Here is a 15,661-nt window from a genome sequence, read left to right as displayed (position 1 = left end):
ATTCAGGTTCATTAGTTGAAGAATTCAAACGATTGAGATATTCTATATTATTTCTTTCATTAAATACAGAGGTATATACAGGATGTTGGATTATACAATTTGAAGCGAGAAAACTAATGACCCTTTTTACCTCCCTTTTTTGCCTTTTTATGCGCCTTTTCACCCATCTCCTGCTCATAGATTTCTGCAGCCGATTCTCCTGCCTTTCTCTTGGATTTCGCACTCTTTACACCAACCACTATATCCTTCTTTCCAGATTTAGCAGCATTTTTCACTTGCTTCTCGGCTTCTGCCCACCCTGGTGCTCCTGCTTCGATTTCATATCTGATCAAAGGGTTAGCATTATAGTTTCTGAGATGGCTGGACCAAAAAGCTTACTGATCTAAAGGGAGAGCATCAATAAGCTCTCTTTGCTTCTCCTTCAAAGCTTTCATAGCTTCATCTCCACCTTCCTCCAATTCTTCTTCGAGTCCCTGTTCTAGAGGTACGAATCTATCATCTACAACCTCATCATCCAAAGCTTCATTTGCATCTTCTCTACTGACACCGATGTTCTCCCGTCCTGGCATCTCAGCCTCAATAGCACCAGAGACCAAGTCACCAAAGTGTGAGCTCATCTTACGCATGATTTTGATAAACATGGCCAAGAGTTGAGATGACGGAAGAGATAACTCGGACTCAATGGCTGTCAAATCCTTTCTCTGCAAGCCAACCGCAAGTAGTATCGATGATTGAATACCGGTAAGCTTAATGTTGGACTTTAAGCGGCCAGTGAAATATAAATTCGCAAGTGTTGGAATGAGATCCAAAATGACGTGATAATCGAGCATGTTATTTGCGTATGATTCCAGACGTTTAAGATCGAAAGGTGACATAAGTTTGTCTAATTCTTCTTTTGAAAGTGGCTTGGGTGCAGCTTCTGGGTCAGATTTTGAACCAGCGTTTGCTGATTCGTCAATGCTCAACGCCAAAACTGAAGGGAATTCACGGAACTGGTACGAGAGAAGAGATAAGAATCTGCGATGGAAATCTCTAGAGAACGCAGACTCCCATTCTCTATCTTCACTATTCTCCAAAGTGCGAACCATAACACATGTGTGCTCTCCTGTCAATTCGTTTGGTGTTTGACGAAGATAGAGAGGTACGAATGAAGCCCTTTTCCAGAATCTGTGCAGAGGTTGAGTAAGGCCGTAACTCACACCAATATAATCTAGGTTGTCCGGCCGCTTTTCGGATAATTTTGAGAAAAGAGGTGGCATCTTTCTGATGTCCCTAACCTTGATGTTATCCTCAAGAAGAGATGAGCTTGTCAACTCCTCGTCTGTGACACGGGTGATTGTCTCTTCTACATAGTCATTCGTATCTTCTGAGAGGTTGGTAAACTTTCCTTCGTAGAAAGCAGTGAGGAGCTCGAGCGCTTTGCTTCCATAGCCCATCTTGATGTAATCAGGATTTGTTGCTATTCTGACTACACGTGCTCCAGAGAGACCAGCGAAGTCATCGTCTTGGAATTGTTGACTGACCAACCATGGAATAAGATCACCAGCTGCTCGCTGACCTCTACTCAGGCTGTTCATGACACTTTGTTTGCTAATCTTTCCTTCCAGAGCGACTTGAATTACGCAGAGAGGTTCTGGTAAGTGTTTACTGTTCTCTTCAATAGGTGGAACAAGGACAAACAATTGATGAGCTGGAGCATCACTCATCAATTGAAGGTCATCTGGAGTATTTTTGTAATGACTCGCGACGTAAAGAGCAATTATTTGCTGCAAAAACTTTTCGGAAACATCATGGAAAGAAAAGAGGGTATCACGATTGATGTTGAGCAGTTGACATTGTGAAGGATCCGGGCATCCTTGAAGAGTGTTTAATCTCGAGCGAGGTAAGGTGGCATCGAGGCAGAGCAATTGATTAAGCCATTTCTCAACAGCGTCACCTTGTGCATAACGAATAGGCTCAGACAATGTGATCTCTCTTAGCGAGCGACCTCCTGAGAAGCTGTTGTCGGCACCTTTAGCAGCAGCCTTGCCACTTGATCGATCAGCTACCTCAACATCTTCTGTTCCGTTTGTCGCTCCTCTAGATTGTTCTCGGAGTTGTTTGATCAATTTCAAAGATAGAGATCTTCCAGTACCTTCGTATCCATTAATGGTGGATGCCATGAATACTAAATAAGGACCCATAAGCTTCTTTACGAGTGGCAGCGGTATTGCAGCGGCCTCATCAATGACCAATAATTCGGCTTGACCAAGAACATGCGCATCCTGTGGTCTGATGTATTGGATGGTTTGACGATGTTGACGATGGATATTTACTCGAACAATTGCTTTGTTAAAATCGGGGTTTGTAGATTGTATGATTGAGTAGTCGACGTGATCCATGTAGTTAAGAGCATCGAAACCTTTAAAGATAAATTCGAACAAGGTCTTCAAATTCTCTGGACTTGGAGATGTAATGAAAATGTTACTATATCCATGCGCGACGGCTGCCGCCACAGCCACACCAAGCGCTGCAGACTTTCCACGTCCTCTTCCAGCAGTCAATGTGACGGTGTTCCTCAGGGTTTTTTCGGCGATGGCGTCTACGAACGTGAGAAGAGCTTTGGCTTGGTCCACAGTCTTTGCCAAAGTGACGAGAGATCCAACTGGTTGTGTATCTTGTAAGGCTTCTTTCATACTGTCCAATTCTATCTGTGATTCGCTTTTAGGCTCGTCCAAATCTGGCGGAGGTAGAGCCTTCACGTTCTTTCCGCCAGATATAGGAAGAACATTCAGCTCATCGTCAATCACTAAACAGGACTCGCATTTTCCAAGGGACAAAATGAATCGTTCGTTGAATCTGGCAGTAACATCGTCATGCGCTTCGGTTCGATATCGAGAATGAATATCCATAGACAATGTGTATAATTGCTTCAAACTGTTCATGCCTTTCAGTAGTAGGACCACAAGCCCTCCACCTTCGACTGTTTCAATAGTTCTGGCTAAAAGGTTCGGTGTGATGGCTTCAAAATCCTGCAAAATACACATCCCGAAAGTGTTTCCCAGGATTTTCTCGGTTTCCTTGTAGTAAACATATCGAATGTTGTGCAGCGACACGAAAAGTTCAAAAGGATCTTCAGTATTTGCTTCTCTAATTCCACGTTTGATTTCCTTCTTAATTTTAGTTTCTCTCTTCTTTCGATGACTGTAAGTAACCAATCTATCAGTATGCTGCTTAGAAAGAAAGTGGCCATCTTTGCTACTGACCTCGTGAATCCTAGAAGCTTGTTTTTATATGCCCACATGACTGATTTGTTCTGTTTCATGTCCATACTGGACATAATATAGTGCAGATGTACAATGACATCCTTCGTTCTATCTCCAACAACGACAATGAAACTTCGTTTCTTCTCTTGGATGCCATTGCGAATGAGCGCGGGGATGCGCTGATCCCTATTGATGTTAAGGTCAGTTGTTAAGATAGATACAATTCGGAGTAGCGATTCAAAGCTTACACTGCTTTGCGTTGGCCGACCATGATTTCCAATTCTCCGAGAGATCAAAAACCTATTCAATGGCGATATAAACACCAACAAATTGAGGTAGGTATTGATGCGCCGGGAACTTTTTTTTGGCGATTGCACTTATCTCGAACTTTTTTTCGACAGGGGCATGTGACGCTAAGGCCTTTGGAGTCTAGTGAGTATGCAAGGCTGTCCGCGGATAAGAGCACTTTTCACGAGGCTGATCGTACGTGATCAATAACTGCCTGAATACTACAAAATAAAAACGGCTTCAAGGGTTTCTTGTGTCTGAAGATCGAAGGTAATGTATTAAAAAGCTTATGGGTATTGTGAATTGTCTCGACGGACTTTGGTCAAACTTGAATCTATCATGCTTTATCGCTAGTTATGCTTTTTGATACTCCAAATATGTACCATCCAAATTCCAAATTATAAAGCAATTTCTCAAGAATAATTTACTGCAAAGATTCAATAACAAGAGCAGATGCTCCACCACCCCCGTTGCAAATACCGGCCACACCAATCTTTGCCTTCTGCTCTCTCAGCACATTGATCAATGTGGTGACAATTCTGGCACCGGAACAACCAAGAGGATGTCCTATAGCGACAGCACCTCCGTGGATGTTGACCTTAGATTCGTCCAATCCGAGGATCTTCATGTTTGCCAAAGCGACAACTGAGAAAGCCTCATTGATCTCGTAATAATCAACAGCTGAAGCATCAATCTTGGCGTGCTTCAAAGCTTTAGGGATAGCCAATGATGGAGCGGTGGTGAATTTGCTTGGTGCTTTTTCTGCATCACCCCAACCAAGAATCTTTGCCAAAGGCTTAAGACCGAGTTCCTTCAACTTAGCTTCCGAGACTAGAACAAGAGCTGAAGCACCATCGTTGAGTGGTGCAGCATTTGGTGCGGTGACGGTGCCTCCATTTGGCAAAAAAGCGGGTCTCATAGCCTTGAGCTTCTCAACATTCAAGTTCTTGACCTCATCATCTCTCTCGACCTTGACATTTGGCTTTCCACGGCAACCACTGACTTCAACTGGAACGATCTCGGTCTTGAAGATACCAGCTTCGGTTGCCTTTTGAGCCTTTTGATACGACTTGATAGCATACTCATCTTGTTGCTCTCTGCTAACGTCATGATCGACGTGGCACTCTTCAGCAGCCATTCCCATATGCTCCTTTTTGTTGTAGGCATCAGTGAGACCATCCTTGAGAACACCATCCACCAAAGTTTGGTCACCATATTTAGCACCATTTCGGAGAGTTGGGAGGTAATGAGGAACGTTAGACATAGACTCTGTACCACCGGCTACAACAATATCAGCGTTACCAGTGATGATTGTTTGAGCTGCGAGAATGATGGCCTTGGTTCCAGAAGCACAGACTTTGTTAACGGTAGTACAGACAACGCCTTCAGTGAGTCCGCCAGCAATAGCACATTGACGAGCAGGGTTTTGTCCCAAACTATTCAGATTAGCCTTGAATCATTTACAAACAAGTGATTGGCTTTACTTTGCGGATAAAACATTGCCGAAGAAGATTTCCTCAACATCTTCAGGCTTGATCTCTGGTACACGCTCAACGGCAGCTGAATATCCGTTAGTCCCAGAACTTTCTACGCCAGAAAGATGTAGCGAGCTTACCCTTGATAGCAATACCACCTAATTCAGTAGCACTCTTGCTAGAGAGGGAACCCAAGAATGAACCAATGGGTGTTCTCACAGCGGAGCTATAAACAATAAATAGTTAGCATTTCTCATCTTTGAGGAAGCGGTCACGAGGAAATCAGAGAACATGTATGCCCAGAAAACCATCCAAGTGGTGTGAATCCTGAGGAAGGAGAATAGATAGAAACTTACACAATATAAACTGGAGGAACTGAAGACATTTTTTTGAGTAAAATTACAAGATTTGAAGTTTGTAAATAATATTTTGGGAGAGGGAACAAACCTCAACAAAGCTGGGCGAGTTATTTATGGTGAGGGCGGTGAGGTAAACCGGCAGATCACTAATGAGCCCCGCCTATAGCCTTGAAATCCCATGCCACTTTTGAATCAATGCTTTGTATGTGTTGAGAACAATGTGAAAGGTTTCTCTTCGGACAATAGACATCTAGTAAAAGAGCACAAAAGCAGCCAGAATAGTAATCTAAACTTAATATCTCCGAGGTCGGTAAATGATCTAATCTAATCAATCTCTTCATCTTCATTCTCCACTAGGAATCCATTTCCCTGATTTTCGTTAGATGAAGTTTACCTAATGTGACAAGGCTGTATCACGTGATCCCAAAAAGTCCCATCGCGAAACCTCGAGTTTTCGACGCGAGGCGGGTGAAGTTGTAGCTTCATTTTCTTGACATACCTTTATTTTCATACAATTTTTCTGCGTTTCACTGAATCGCCATGGATGACCTATACGATGAGTGAGTCACCTTGACATCTCGAGCTCTTGGGAAGCTGGGCCATAGCTAATGTTCTTGCAGGTTTGGAAACTTCATTGGTGAGGCCGAGGAGTCGGACGAGGAGTCTCAACAAGGCAATGATGCGAGCGCATACGTCTACGATGAATATCCAGAGGAGGCACCAGAAGAACCCACGGGTCAGGAGTTGATGGACCTTGACGGTTGGTTATAAGCATTTCCTGGAGCTTAGAAGGGCACCAACTAACAACTTTACATCTAGATGAGGGACCTTCGAATGCAGTAATATTACATGAAGATAAGCAGTATTACCCTACTGCCCAACAAGTATATGGAGAGGATGTAGAAACTATGGTGCAGGAAGAAGATGCGCAACCCCTCACGCAACCAATTATAGCTCCGGTCGAACAGAAGAAATTCAACATCCAGGAGGCGGATTTACCACCGGTGTATTTTGATCGAAGTTTCATGGCCGACCTCATGAATTACCCCGAACAAATTAGAAATATTGCTTTTGCTGGGCATCTACATCACGGGAAAACCGCGTTCATGGACATGTTGGTTCTTGAGACTCACGATATTGCCGAGCGATTAGAAAAAAAGACCGGAAGGAAGAAGGATGAGCAATTGCGTTATACGGATATCCACGTTGTCGAGCGTGAACGAGGACTATCCATTAAATCCGCACCTATGAGCTTGGTGCTTCAGAGTACCAAGGGGAAGTCGCATCTTCTGAATATCCTTGATACTCCTGGCCATGTGAATTTTGTGGATGAGGTTGCATCCTCGTTACGGTTGGTGGACGGAGTGGTTTTGGTTGTTGATGTTGTTGAAGGAGTACAAGTCAATACAGAGCGGATTATCAAGCATGCGGTCCTGGAAGGTCTGCCCTTGACTCTTGTTGTCAATAAAATGGATCGTCTAATCTTAGAGCTTAAGCTACCACCTACGGATGCTTATTTCAAGCTGAAACATGTCATTGAAGAAGTCAATACTGTGATCGAGGCTACTTTACCAGGTCAAGGCGAGAGCCGACGACTTAGTCCAGAAAAGGGTAATGTTCTTTTTGCCTGTACCAGTATGGGATGGTGCTTCACGTTACAATCATTCGCGAAAATGTATGCGGACAGTTACGCCCCAAAGAAGAACCGAGGTCCCGGTTTGAACAACGAGGGGAGTGGTATCAATGCACACGAGTTTGCGAGGAGATTATGGGGCGACATTTTCTACAATCCCTCAAGGAGGTCATTCACTCGAAAGGGTGTTGAGGAAAAGTCAAAACGCTCTTTCGTCAATTTCATCCTGGAACCAATCTATAAATTATACTCGCATACCATTAGTGAGAGTCCAGAGGATTTGAAGGATACTCTGGAATCCCTTGGAATATTCCTCAAGCCATCACAATACAAGACGGATGCCAACGTCCTTCTGAAACTTGTTTGTGAACAATTCTTCGGCCCATCGACCGGGTTCGTCGATATGGTCGTACAACATATACCTTCTCCGGTGGAAGCCGCAGAGAAAAACTTGGAACACCACTATACTGGCCCATTGGATACAACGGTCGGAACGGCTATGAAGAATTGCGATCAAGATGGTCCATTGGTTATTCAAATAACAAAGCTTTTAAACACTAGCGACGCTACAGGATTTTACTCATTCGGAAGAGTGTTAAGTGGTATTGCACGAGCAGGCACCCAAGTACGAGTCCTTGGTGAAGGATATTCAATCGATGATGAAGAGGATATGAGTGTTGCCACCATATCGGATGTGTGGATAGCTGAAACAAGATACAATATCCCCACAGACGGAGTTCCTGCCGGCAATTGGGTTCTGCTTGGGGGTGTGGATAATTCGATTGTCAAATCTGCAACAATTGTACCCCTTGTTTTGCCAAATGACGAGGAGGCATACATTTTCAAACCTATTACTCATTTCACCGAGTCGGTCTTCAAGGTAGCAGTGGAGCCGATCAATCCTTCTGAGCTTCCTAAGATGTTGGACGGTCTACGAAAGATCAACAAAAGCTATCCTCTTATCACGACAAAGGTAGAAGAATCTGGCGAACACGTCATTCTAGGCACGGGAGAACTCTATATGGACTGTGTCCTGCATGATCTCCGACGATTATATGCAGAGATGGAGATTAAAGTTTCCGATCCTGTCACACGCTTTTGTGAGACAGTCGTTGAAACATCAGCTATCAAATGTTATGCCCAGACACCAAACAAGAAGAACAAGATAACAATGGTGGCAGAACCTCTCGACCAAGGTATTGCTGAAGACATTGAAAGTGGAAAGGTCAGCATCAAAAGCCCTGCTCGAGTTATTGGCAAATACTTCGAGGAGAACTATGGTTGGGATTTATTGGCTTCCAGAAGTATTTGGGCATTTGGTCCCGACGACTTGGGACCAAACATCTTACAAGATGATACCATTCCATCCGAGGCAAGTACATTCCAGCTGCCCGCTTACCCTTTCTTAGTAGCTAGTCTCCTAGCCAGGCTAGAGCTACTATCGTGAGTGCCTGCATAGGCTAAATAGCCGTTGTGTTGCACAAACGGAATTATTCGGCCCTTCTTATGCTGACTGATCTACAACAGGTGGATAAAAAATCACTACTTAGTGTACGAGATACCATTCGACAAGGATTTAGTTGGGCTGCTCGAGAAGGACCATTGTGTGAAGAACGTAAGTTTCCACTCATCTTTCATTTATCCTTTTCCCCAGACGGCCTTCCTTCTCCCTTAACCCGATCGCTCCTAGGTCATCATTGATCGTAATTGTGGACGACCTCAAACCACAATATTACTGAATTAATATGGAAACTTCCGTCCACTACTTTCGCACAGACCCTTCAGCTACAATCATACCCCTGAACAAATTTTCATTGGTTCATCTATCCGAGTTAGTGCTAACATCCCTTGTAGCAATCCGCAATAGTAAATTCAAGATAACAGACGTGATATTGGCTCCTGAAGCGATCTTCCGGGGTGGTGGTCAAATCATTCCCACATCCCGACGCGCATGTTATTCTTCCTTCCTAATGGCTTCCCCAAGATTGATGGAACCTGTCTACTCCTGTTCCATGACCGGACCTGCAGATTCCGTCACTTCGCTCTACACTGTACTTGCCCGTCGTCGCGGTCACGTCTTGTCTGACGGACCTATTGCTGGTACACCTCTCTATCGCGTCAGTGGACTCATCCCTGTCATCGATTCCTTTGGTTTCGAAACCGATCTCCGCATTCATACTCAAGGTCAAGCAACCGTTTCTTTAGTCTTTGATCGCTGGAGTATCGTCCCCGGTGATCCGTTAGATAAAGATGTTATTCTTCGACCTCTCGAACCAGCAGGCGCACAAGCTACAGCGAGAGATTTTGTCCTCAAGACAAGAAGAAGAAAGGGTCTCAGCGAAGATGTAAGTGTGGCTAAATTCTTAGAACCAGAACTCTTTGCTAGTTTGAAGGAAACGGGTATTTTAGACGGGTAGGTAGGGTATATCGAGTAATTCTATCAAACGCGCGTCCTGATGGAAGGATGAGCTTGGCAGAGATCTGTGAACCTGGGGATTGATTATCTCATACTACATAAGGTGTGATCGTTCTTCCAAATCTAGAAGGGAAGTGATATATCATATGGGCGTTTTTGGGTGGTTCGTGCATAGCGAATTGAAACTACTAAATAAATGAAAAATAATTAAGACCTGTATATGTATGCGCCTTGGTGTGTATGTGCAACTGTGAAATAATACATCAACAAGAAATCGAACTACAGTAAAGTAACATATTAGAAATTAGACCACAAGAATCCTGGGAGGTGTTTCTGCATGAAACTGGGGATGGTGGGTTTCCCACTGCACTCTGTGCATGTTCGTCGACTGCAGTTACGCTGGGATATTGACAGCAGTAGCTCGAGTATTGTCGATTTACTTTTATTTGCAGTGCACACTCAGCATTTATAATATTGGAGCGCAGAACTCAAAAGCTGGTTTGGGTGAGACAAGACTCAAGAGAAGTGGAAGATCATCCGATTGAGAGGGCTGCTTGACATTGGTGATCATTTTGAGTGGAAATCGGATTGGAGATGGATGATAGATGTGGAGTCGCTTGACTAATAGCTGCAGGTGTGCAGATATGCATTTGAACAATCTAAGGCTCTCTGCGTCTCATGATACTTATCTCCATTGTTCCATCTGCATGTGCCTGACACCTACTCTGTCAGTCAGTGATGGCTGAATAAGTAAGGCGATGATATGGAAAATCGGGATACCTGTGCATACAAAGTAACCTCACATGATTTAACCCCCCCTGTCTCTGCTCATTCACGAGTCGCGAACATACAAACAGAAACAGAGATACCGAAAGCTCGGGATCTCTGGATGGGCGAAACTTTCTTTCACTTCACCCACTTGTTCAGTAGATCGTAGAAGAAGAAAGGCAGGAAGCCGCTATGCAGAGGGAATCGCAAAATGGATTGGTACGGGAATGGGAATGGAAAAACTATTGTTCCTTCCATATGTATCCCTGGGATTTACGTTTCTGTACGTATAGGTATATGTGTTTATGTATTGACCCTGGCTATTGATCTGAAGGTGGATTACTCGATTCATAGAACGATTGGAGGGATGCATGCATCTGCTTTGTAAACATTAAGTTATGCAGGCTTTTGGTTTCGGTACCTGGGAGTTGGCATTGTGTTGCTAATGTCATGTCATGTGTACGATTGTAAGTAATTTTAAATAGTAGTACATACATGCAGTAGGCGCTGGACATATACATGCGTAGATATGGATTGCATGTCAAGAGAAATTTGGTGGATGTATTATGGTAAGGCTACAATCGCTCGAAAACAGTATCTCTCCGGAACTCTCCAATTTCGATTATCCTTGAAACGAAATACAGAAACAACATCTGTATGGGTATTAAGACCAAAGAATACCGCTATGCGTCGGTACAATAAAGAGAAAAATTTAGTCCGTCAGAGTGGTTTCCTTCGCTACAAACATCCGCCCTCCAAAAGAAAAAAGTAAGAGAGGATGAAAGATGATCCGCGTGCGCGCGCGGATATGCACGGATAATTGATTAGATCTATCACTCTTCCTCCTAATGCAGTCATCAATTGAACTTACACACAAGTAGTTCAGGGCGCAAATGTTACCACTTCTTGAATCTTGATTCCTCTATGCTCACATCCTTCTTTTGCATCACACAATATTATCCAATCAAATAATTCACCAGGTGGCATAAATGTTCCATAGATTTAATACATTTATGCGGCTCGGTGATGCCGATATGTATGTACTATGCATGATGTTCGAAAGTGTGAATGGATGGAAGCGGCTACTTGTCGTTAAGTGATATTGTATCATAATGAACATGGATGATGAAGTTTTTGATCTGAATGGTTGTCAGATTTCCATCTGATCAACGAACGAACGAAGTGGTGGAAATGCTGGGCGAGCCCGGAAAACTATATGCACTAGGACTAGGATATTGGTACGTCGGGCTAAATGGGCTAAAGAATAACTGAGTATCAATGTTGGGGTAGGATACTTTGTAATTAGTACAATTCCTGTTCCAATGAAGATACAGGGGAGTAATAGCAATTCCTCAACGAAGAAACTCAATGCAGTTGGGGGTGGCAAGTGCGGATTGGAAGAGTTTGAATTCCGTGGGGGTAAATTGGGAAAAAGAGGAAGGACGTCGCAAGGTTACCCAGCATTGACTTATCCAGGGAGGAATCACAGCACGTTTCTCTCGTAAACTTTGTGCCTCGTGAAAATCTCGTGTCTACAGTGTCCGGGCGAGGATAATGACAGGCCCAAGAAACGTAAAAGAGGCGAAGGGCGGGGGTCTGTATATTAAGCACGTGTGATGGAATTGTTCTAGATTCAAGGATTCAAACTTTTGAGGTCTCCGAAACCTTCTTTTCATGGGATTTGGAGAATTATGCTTATCTTGTGTGGGGAACTGGTGAGAAGCGAAGACGAAGCAAAGGGTTGAACCTAGCCCCTGAACATGAGATGAATGGGTGGCATTAAATGTCGTGCAGTATTGTCAAATGTGATGAGAAAGCTTTAGATGAAATTAACAATTGCCCATCAAAGGAAAGAGAAAACGAGGGTCTACGTAAGCTTTATGACACTTTTTTGTCACTACCACCACCGAGGCATGATTGATTAAGCCCTAAGGTTGTAATCTGCGAGGACACATCTAGTGGGTCGAATGGTCTCGAGTTGCTTGGGAATGAGGGAATATTGTGAATAAGTGGAGGTGCTGTTATGTTTGTGGGGGTAGAATTTGCATGGGAGCCCTGTCAGAGAGTCGACTTTTGGTAGGTCGACAAGCTTTGCAATGTGGACATGTGGATTGGTGGCACCTTTGCAGTAAGGATGGAAAGTTTGATTGGCTGTCAAAAAAGGCATTTATGAAGCGGGTTTATGGTAGTCCATGACACTTGTGGAGATCGACGATCGACGATGGGAGAGTTATTTAGAACTACTAGAACTTTGTGAACCATACCGATTGAACTTTGGGGAATATTGTGACACAAATTAGACAACAAGGCGCAGAAAGACTCGCCAGGAGTTTCTCTTTGACGAGCACAGTACCTGTATCGTGATGTTACACGCACACACACATGCACATGCACATGCCAAAATCGGGATGTAGTACTTGGTGTGGATTTTTGTGATGATACTTCATATTATTCGTAGTTCATTAATTGGGGACGGATCTGCGTAACTTTAGAAAGTATCAGAGCATTGCGGAAGTGATCTCGTATGTGGCAACGGTTTTGTAGATTTTCCTCGTAACGAGGAGTTCCCGGCACTGGCTAAAGCAGTCTCACAGAAATCTTATGTCTGTGGTTATGATATCATTAGCCATCAAGACAGGTTTTCATCATCTTCCTTAGCAAATTCATGAGATTATCATTCTCGAGGGCAGCCGCAACACGCTCCTTATCAGCCAGTTGTTTGTTGACTTCATCAGCTTGACTGTGTGTATCCTTCTTAATCTTGACCTCGACTCGGTATCCTGGCGGAAGAGCTTGTTCCAAACGTACTCGCACGCCAAGTCCAATAACGGTTGCTAGGGAGCAATGTGAAACCGTTGGCGTCAATTCAACCAGTACGCGAGACAGTGCTGCTGGGTTTGTGAGATCAGGAGGCGAAACAAGATGAACATCCTCAAGCTTAACTACTCCGAGAGACTCCAATGAAAGAGGGTGCTCGGGGTCGGAGATTGGTGCAATCAAGTCTTCAAAATGTCAGCTATGCACACTTTGGAAAGCGAGTGACCCAATTTAATACTGAATTCGGATAGCGCTAGTCATAATAGTGAATGGTGAAGAGGTATCAGGAAATTCATTCGATTTCTAGATACTGATAATTGTACGTTTGATATGTGACACGACGCTGGGATATATCGAGAACCCGAAGAACAATTGGTATCAAGTGAATTGGAAATACGTGAAATGCTTACCATAGATTTCCTGTTCATCTATTGGCTCTAAGCCAGAATCTTCCGAGTCTGAGTCTTCATCTGAGAAATCTGACATGTAGAAAGGATCCAATGCATAGCTGGGTTTCGCCATCAATATACTCTGTATACCATGTCTCTTGGCCGAATAATCTCGAACCTTGCGCTTTTCTCTTCGACGTGATATTTCGGACACATTCAAGATCGTAGGATTCGCATTGTCTGCCGATGCCATATTGAGATGGGTTGGGGGTCACTTGGGGCTCTGCTGGCTAACAGGAATGGTTTTCCTATGCTAGTTGGATAGCTGACGACTTCAACGTTGTGACTCGGGTTAGATATTTTCAGCTGGACTTGCGAGTCGATAGGCAGCGGAGTGTTGAATGGATTGCAGGTTACAGATGTAAGAGCTATGGTGTCCTGAAATATTGAACGTAAATTTGATAATGACGAAGAGGTTTATCAAATTCCCTTTATCGATAAAGCGAAGTGGGATCAATCTGAAACCTGAGGCATGATATCAAATTATGACTAATCACTTAATGATCGAGGAAAGCCAAGGACAAGTATTGAGCGTAGAAATCGTAAATACGATGATAAATCATAAATACACCAATAAACACTGGAAATTTTTGCGTTTGTAGTGCCCTCGTTGCATTTCTAGACAAGTCCCTATTTTTCCCAGCTCTCTGTTGTTATAGTAGTCCTATTTCATAAAGTGTCCATCTCCATCTTGTGCAAAGTTTCGAGTCCCGTATTGGAGACTAAACTTTGATATTTGTGGCATACTCCGTACAATCCCATGGCCAGAACTTGGAAGCTCAAGGGTGTATCAAAAGCTCACCTCAAAGTCTAAATGTTCTGAGAAGATTCATAAAGATCAACAAGCACGAGCCATCTGCATCTCGTGGCGATCCTGCGCTTCCAAGGTTAAAGGTTCCGTGCTATACTCGTTTCCGTCCCGGAAGATCTTTAAACCTGGTCTCTTCATATTTGAGATTGCCAGACAAATGAAACTCGTCGGCAACTCTGAGTAGCTTCAGATGATCTGATCAGACAAGCTTTGATCCGAATGTCCGTGATGAACGGTGTAGATTTTGGAATTCGGACTATTATTCTTTTGCTTTCCAAGAAATCAGCTTCAATATACGTTCCAGGTAAATTAGACTACCACTGCCTGTGCGTCTCACCAAGCCAATGGCCTTCTACGCCCTTGTCGGCAAAACAAATACTGGAATCAGCTTATGGCGGCCATAAAATCTACCTTTTTAATGACTCTTCTATGCGAAGGATTGCTGGCTCGAAGAACTGCAAGGGGGAGAAGGGTTGTGGAGGAATTATCGATTCATCTGCAGAATATAGGCAATTTTTGTCTATCGACGCCCAAAGCCATCAAACCCTTTTTCTCACTCCCAGCAACAAAACTTGCCCATAACAAGACCTGCATACATTCTTCCCTTGTGAACAATCTTCAATGGACATGAGATATCTTTGAACCACTGAACCATATTACCGGGTTCGTCTCTGCTTGTCGAGTGGCTGCGGTTTTAGGGCGCGGAATCATGAGGTTAAAACATCCAATCTTTTGGCTTGTTCTGAAATCCCAATGTTCCTTGTCAGAGCCGTATCGCATGTGCATTGTTCGCTGCATTTGCTGGCAACTGCGTCCCATATCGCCTGAGAACTGACACCCGGCGACCTTTTCTGGGGCAGCTTAGAGGCTAGTACGGTGTTTGCGGGGCAGTAGTACCTGTCTAGAGATCCTTGAATCCACTCATCATCTAAAGAGAGGCATTATTAATGGGGCACTTTTCTGAGAATGTATTGAAAATATGCAAAAATACATTAGACAGATGCAACATGCACAGCGACACTCTCAATATTGAATGGTTCTTCCTTCATGTATTTTCGTATTTACCTGCACATGCCCCCAGTACTTCGGCATGGAAGTGCTTTTCACACACCGCCGACGCCATGAAATCACCACAGACGTCTTGAAACAGACAATCTATTTGTTGTTGTACAAAAGTTGCTCGATGTACAGTACTTTGATTGTATCGTAAGTTCGTGATAGAGGTGATATACGCCTTAAGTCCTAAATTACTAGGACTTTTCGGTGATATAACGGTATCGTTATCAATCAAATGAAAATGAGTTGAGGGGCAGAATAAATATCCGTTCGTTATGTGCGAGTACGACGGACCAACGATTAACACTTTTTCCTGTTTCTTTTCTACTGCCTGCATTAGAAAA

General features: G+C 43.6%; 4 protein-coding genes across 4 annotated transcripts; 1 reads left to right on the top strand and 3 right to left on the bottom strand.

Moving 5' to 3' along the window:
• Nucleotides 1–113: 113 nt before the first annotated feature.
• Nucleotides 114–3,516, bottom strand: EAE97_005908 (uncharacterized protein; the record flags this gene model as incomplete). The annotated part of the gene is made up of 4 exons (XM_038876421.1): nucleotides 114–324; nucleotides 379–3,183; nucleotides 3,246–3,431; nucleotides 3,494–3,516. 4 exons carry the CDS (start codon nucleotides 3,514–3,516, stop codon nucleotides 114–116), a joined length of 3,225 nt encoding a protein of 1,074 aa, XP_038732897.1.
• A 441-nt stretch (nucleotides 3,517–3,957) lies between these two features.
• On the bottom strand, nucleotides 3,958–5,393 carry EAE97_005907 (uncharacterized protein; the record flags this gene model as incomplete). The annotated part of the gene is made up of 4 exons (XM_038876420.1): nucleotides 3,958–4,969; nucleotides 5,018–5,093; nucleotides 5,149–5,234; nucleotides 5,365–5,393. The coding sequence occupies 4 exons, from the start codon at nucleotides 5,391–5,393 to the stop codon at nucleotides 3,958–3,960; spliced, it is 1,203 nt and encodes a 400-aa protein (XP_038732896.1).
• Nucleotides 5,394–5,907: 514 nt separating this feature from the next.
• Nucleotides 5,908–9,417, top strand: EAE97_005906 (uncharacterized protein; the record flags this gene model as incomplete). The annotated part of the gene is made up of 5 exons (XM_038876419.1): nucleotides 5,908–5,927; nucleotides 5,988–6,127; nucleotides 6,187–8,372; nucleotides 8,528–8,615; nucleotides 8,855–9,417. The coding sequence occupies 5 exons, from the start codon at nucleotides 5,908–5,910 to the stop codon at nucleotides 9,415–9,417; spliced, it is 2,997 nt and encodes a 998-aa protein (XP_038732895.1).
• A 3,176-nt stretch (nucleotides 9,418–12,593) lies between these two features.
• EAE97_005905 (uncharacterized protein) lies at nucleotides 12,594–15,179 on the bottom strand. Its single transcript, XM_038876418.1, has 2 exons — nucleotides 13,412–15,179; nucleotides 12,594–13,186 (listed from the first exon to the last, which is right to left on the bottom strand). Exons 1-2 carry the CDS (start codon nucleotides 13,641–13,643, stop codon nucleotides 12,807–12,809), a joined length of 612 nt encoding a protein of 203 aa, XP_038732894.1. The 5' UTR covers nucleotides 13,644–15,179; the 3' UTR covers nucleotides 12,594–12,806.
• Nucleotides 15,180–15,661: the final 482 nt, after the last annotated feature.

The sequence above is a fragment of the Botrytis byssoidea genome (assembly GCF_014898295.1).
Source record: "Botrytis byssoidea strain MUCL 94 chromosome Unknown BBYS_010, whole genome shotgun sequence".
Taxonomy (NCBI): Eukaryota; Fungi; Ascomycota; class Leotiomycetes; order Helotiales; family Sclerotiniaceae; genus Botrytis; species Botrytis byssoidea.
Note: the sequence above shows the minus strand (reverse complement) of the source record. Positions and strands in the feature narration are given on the sequence as shown.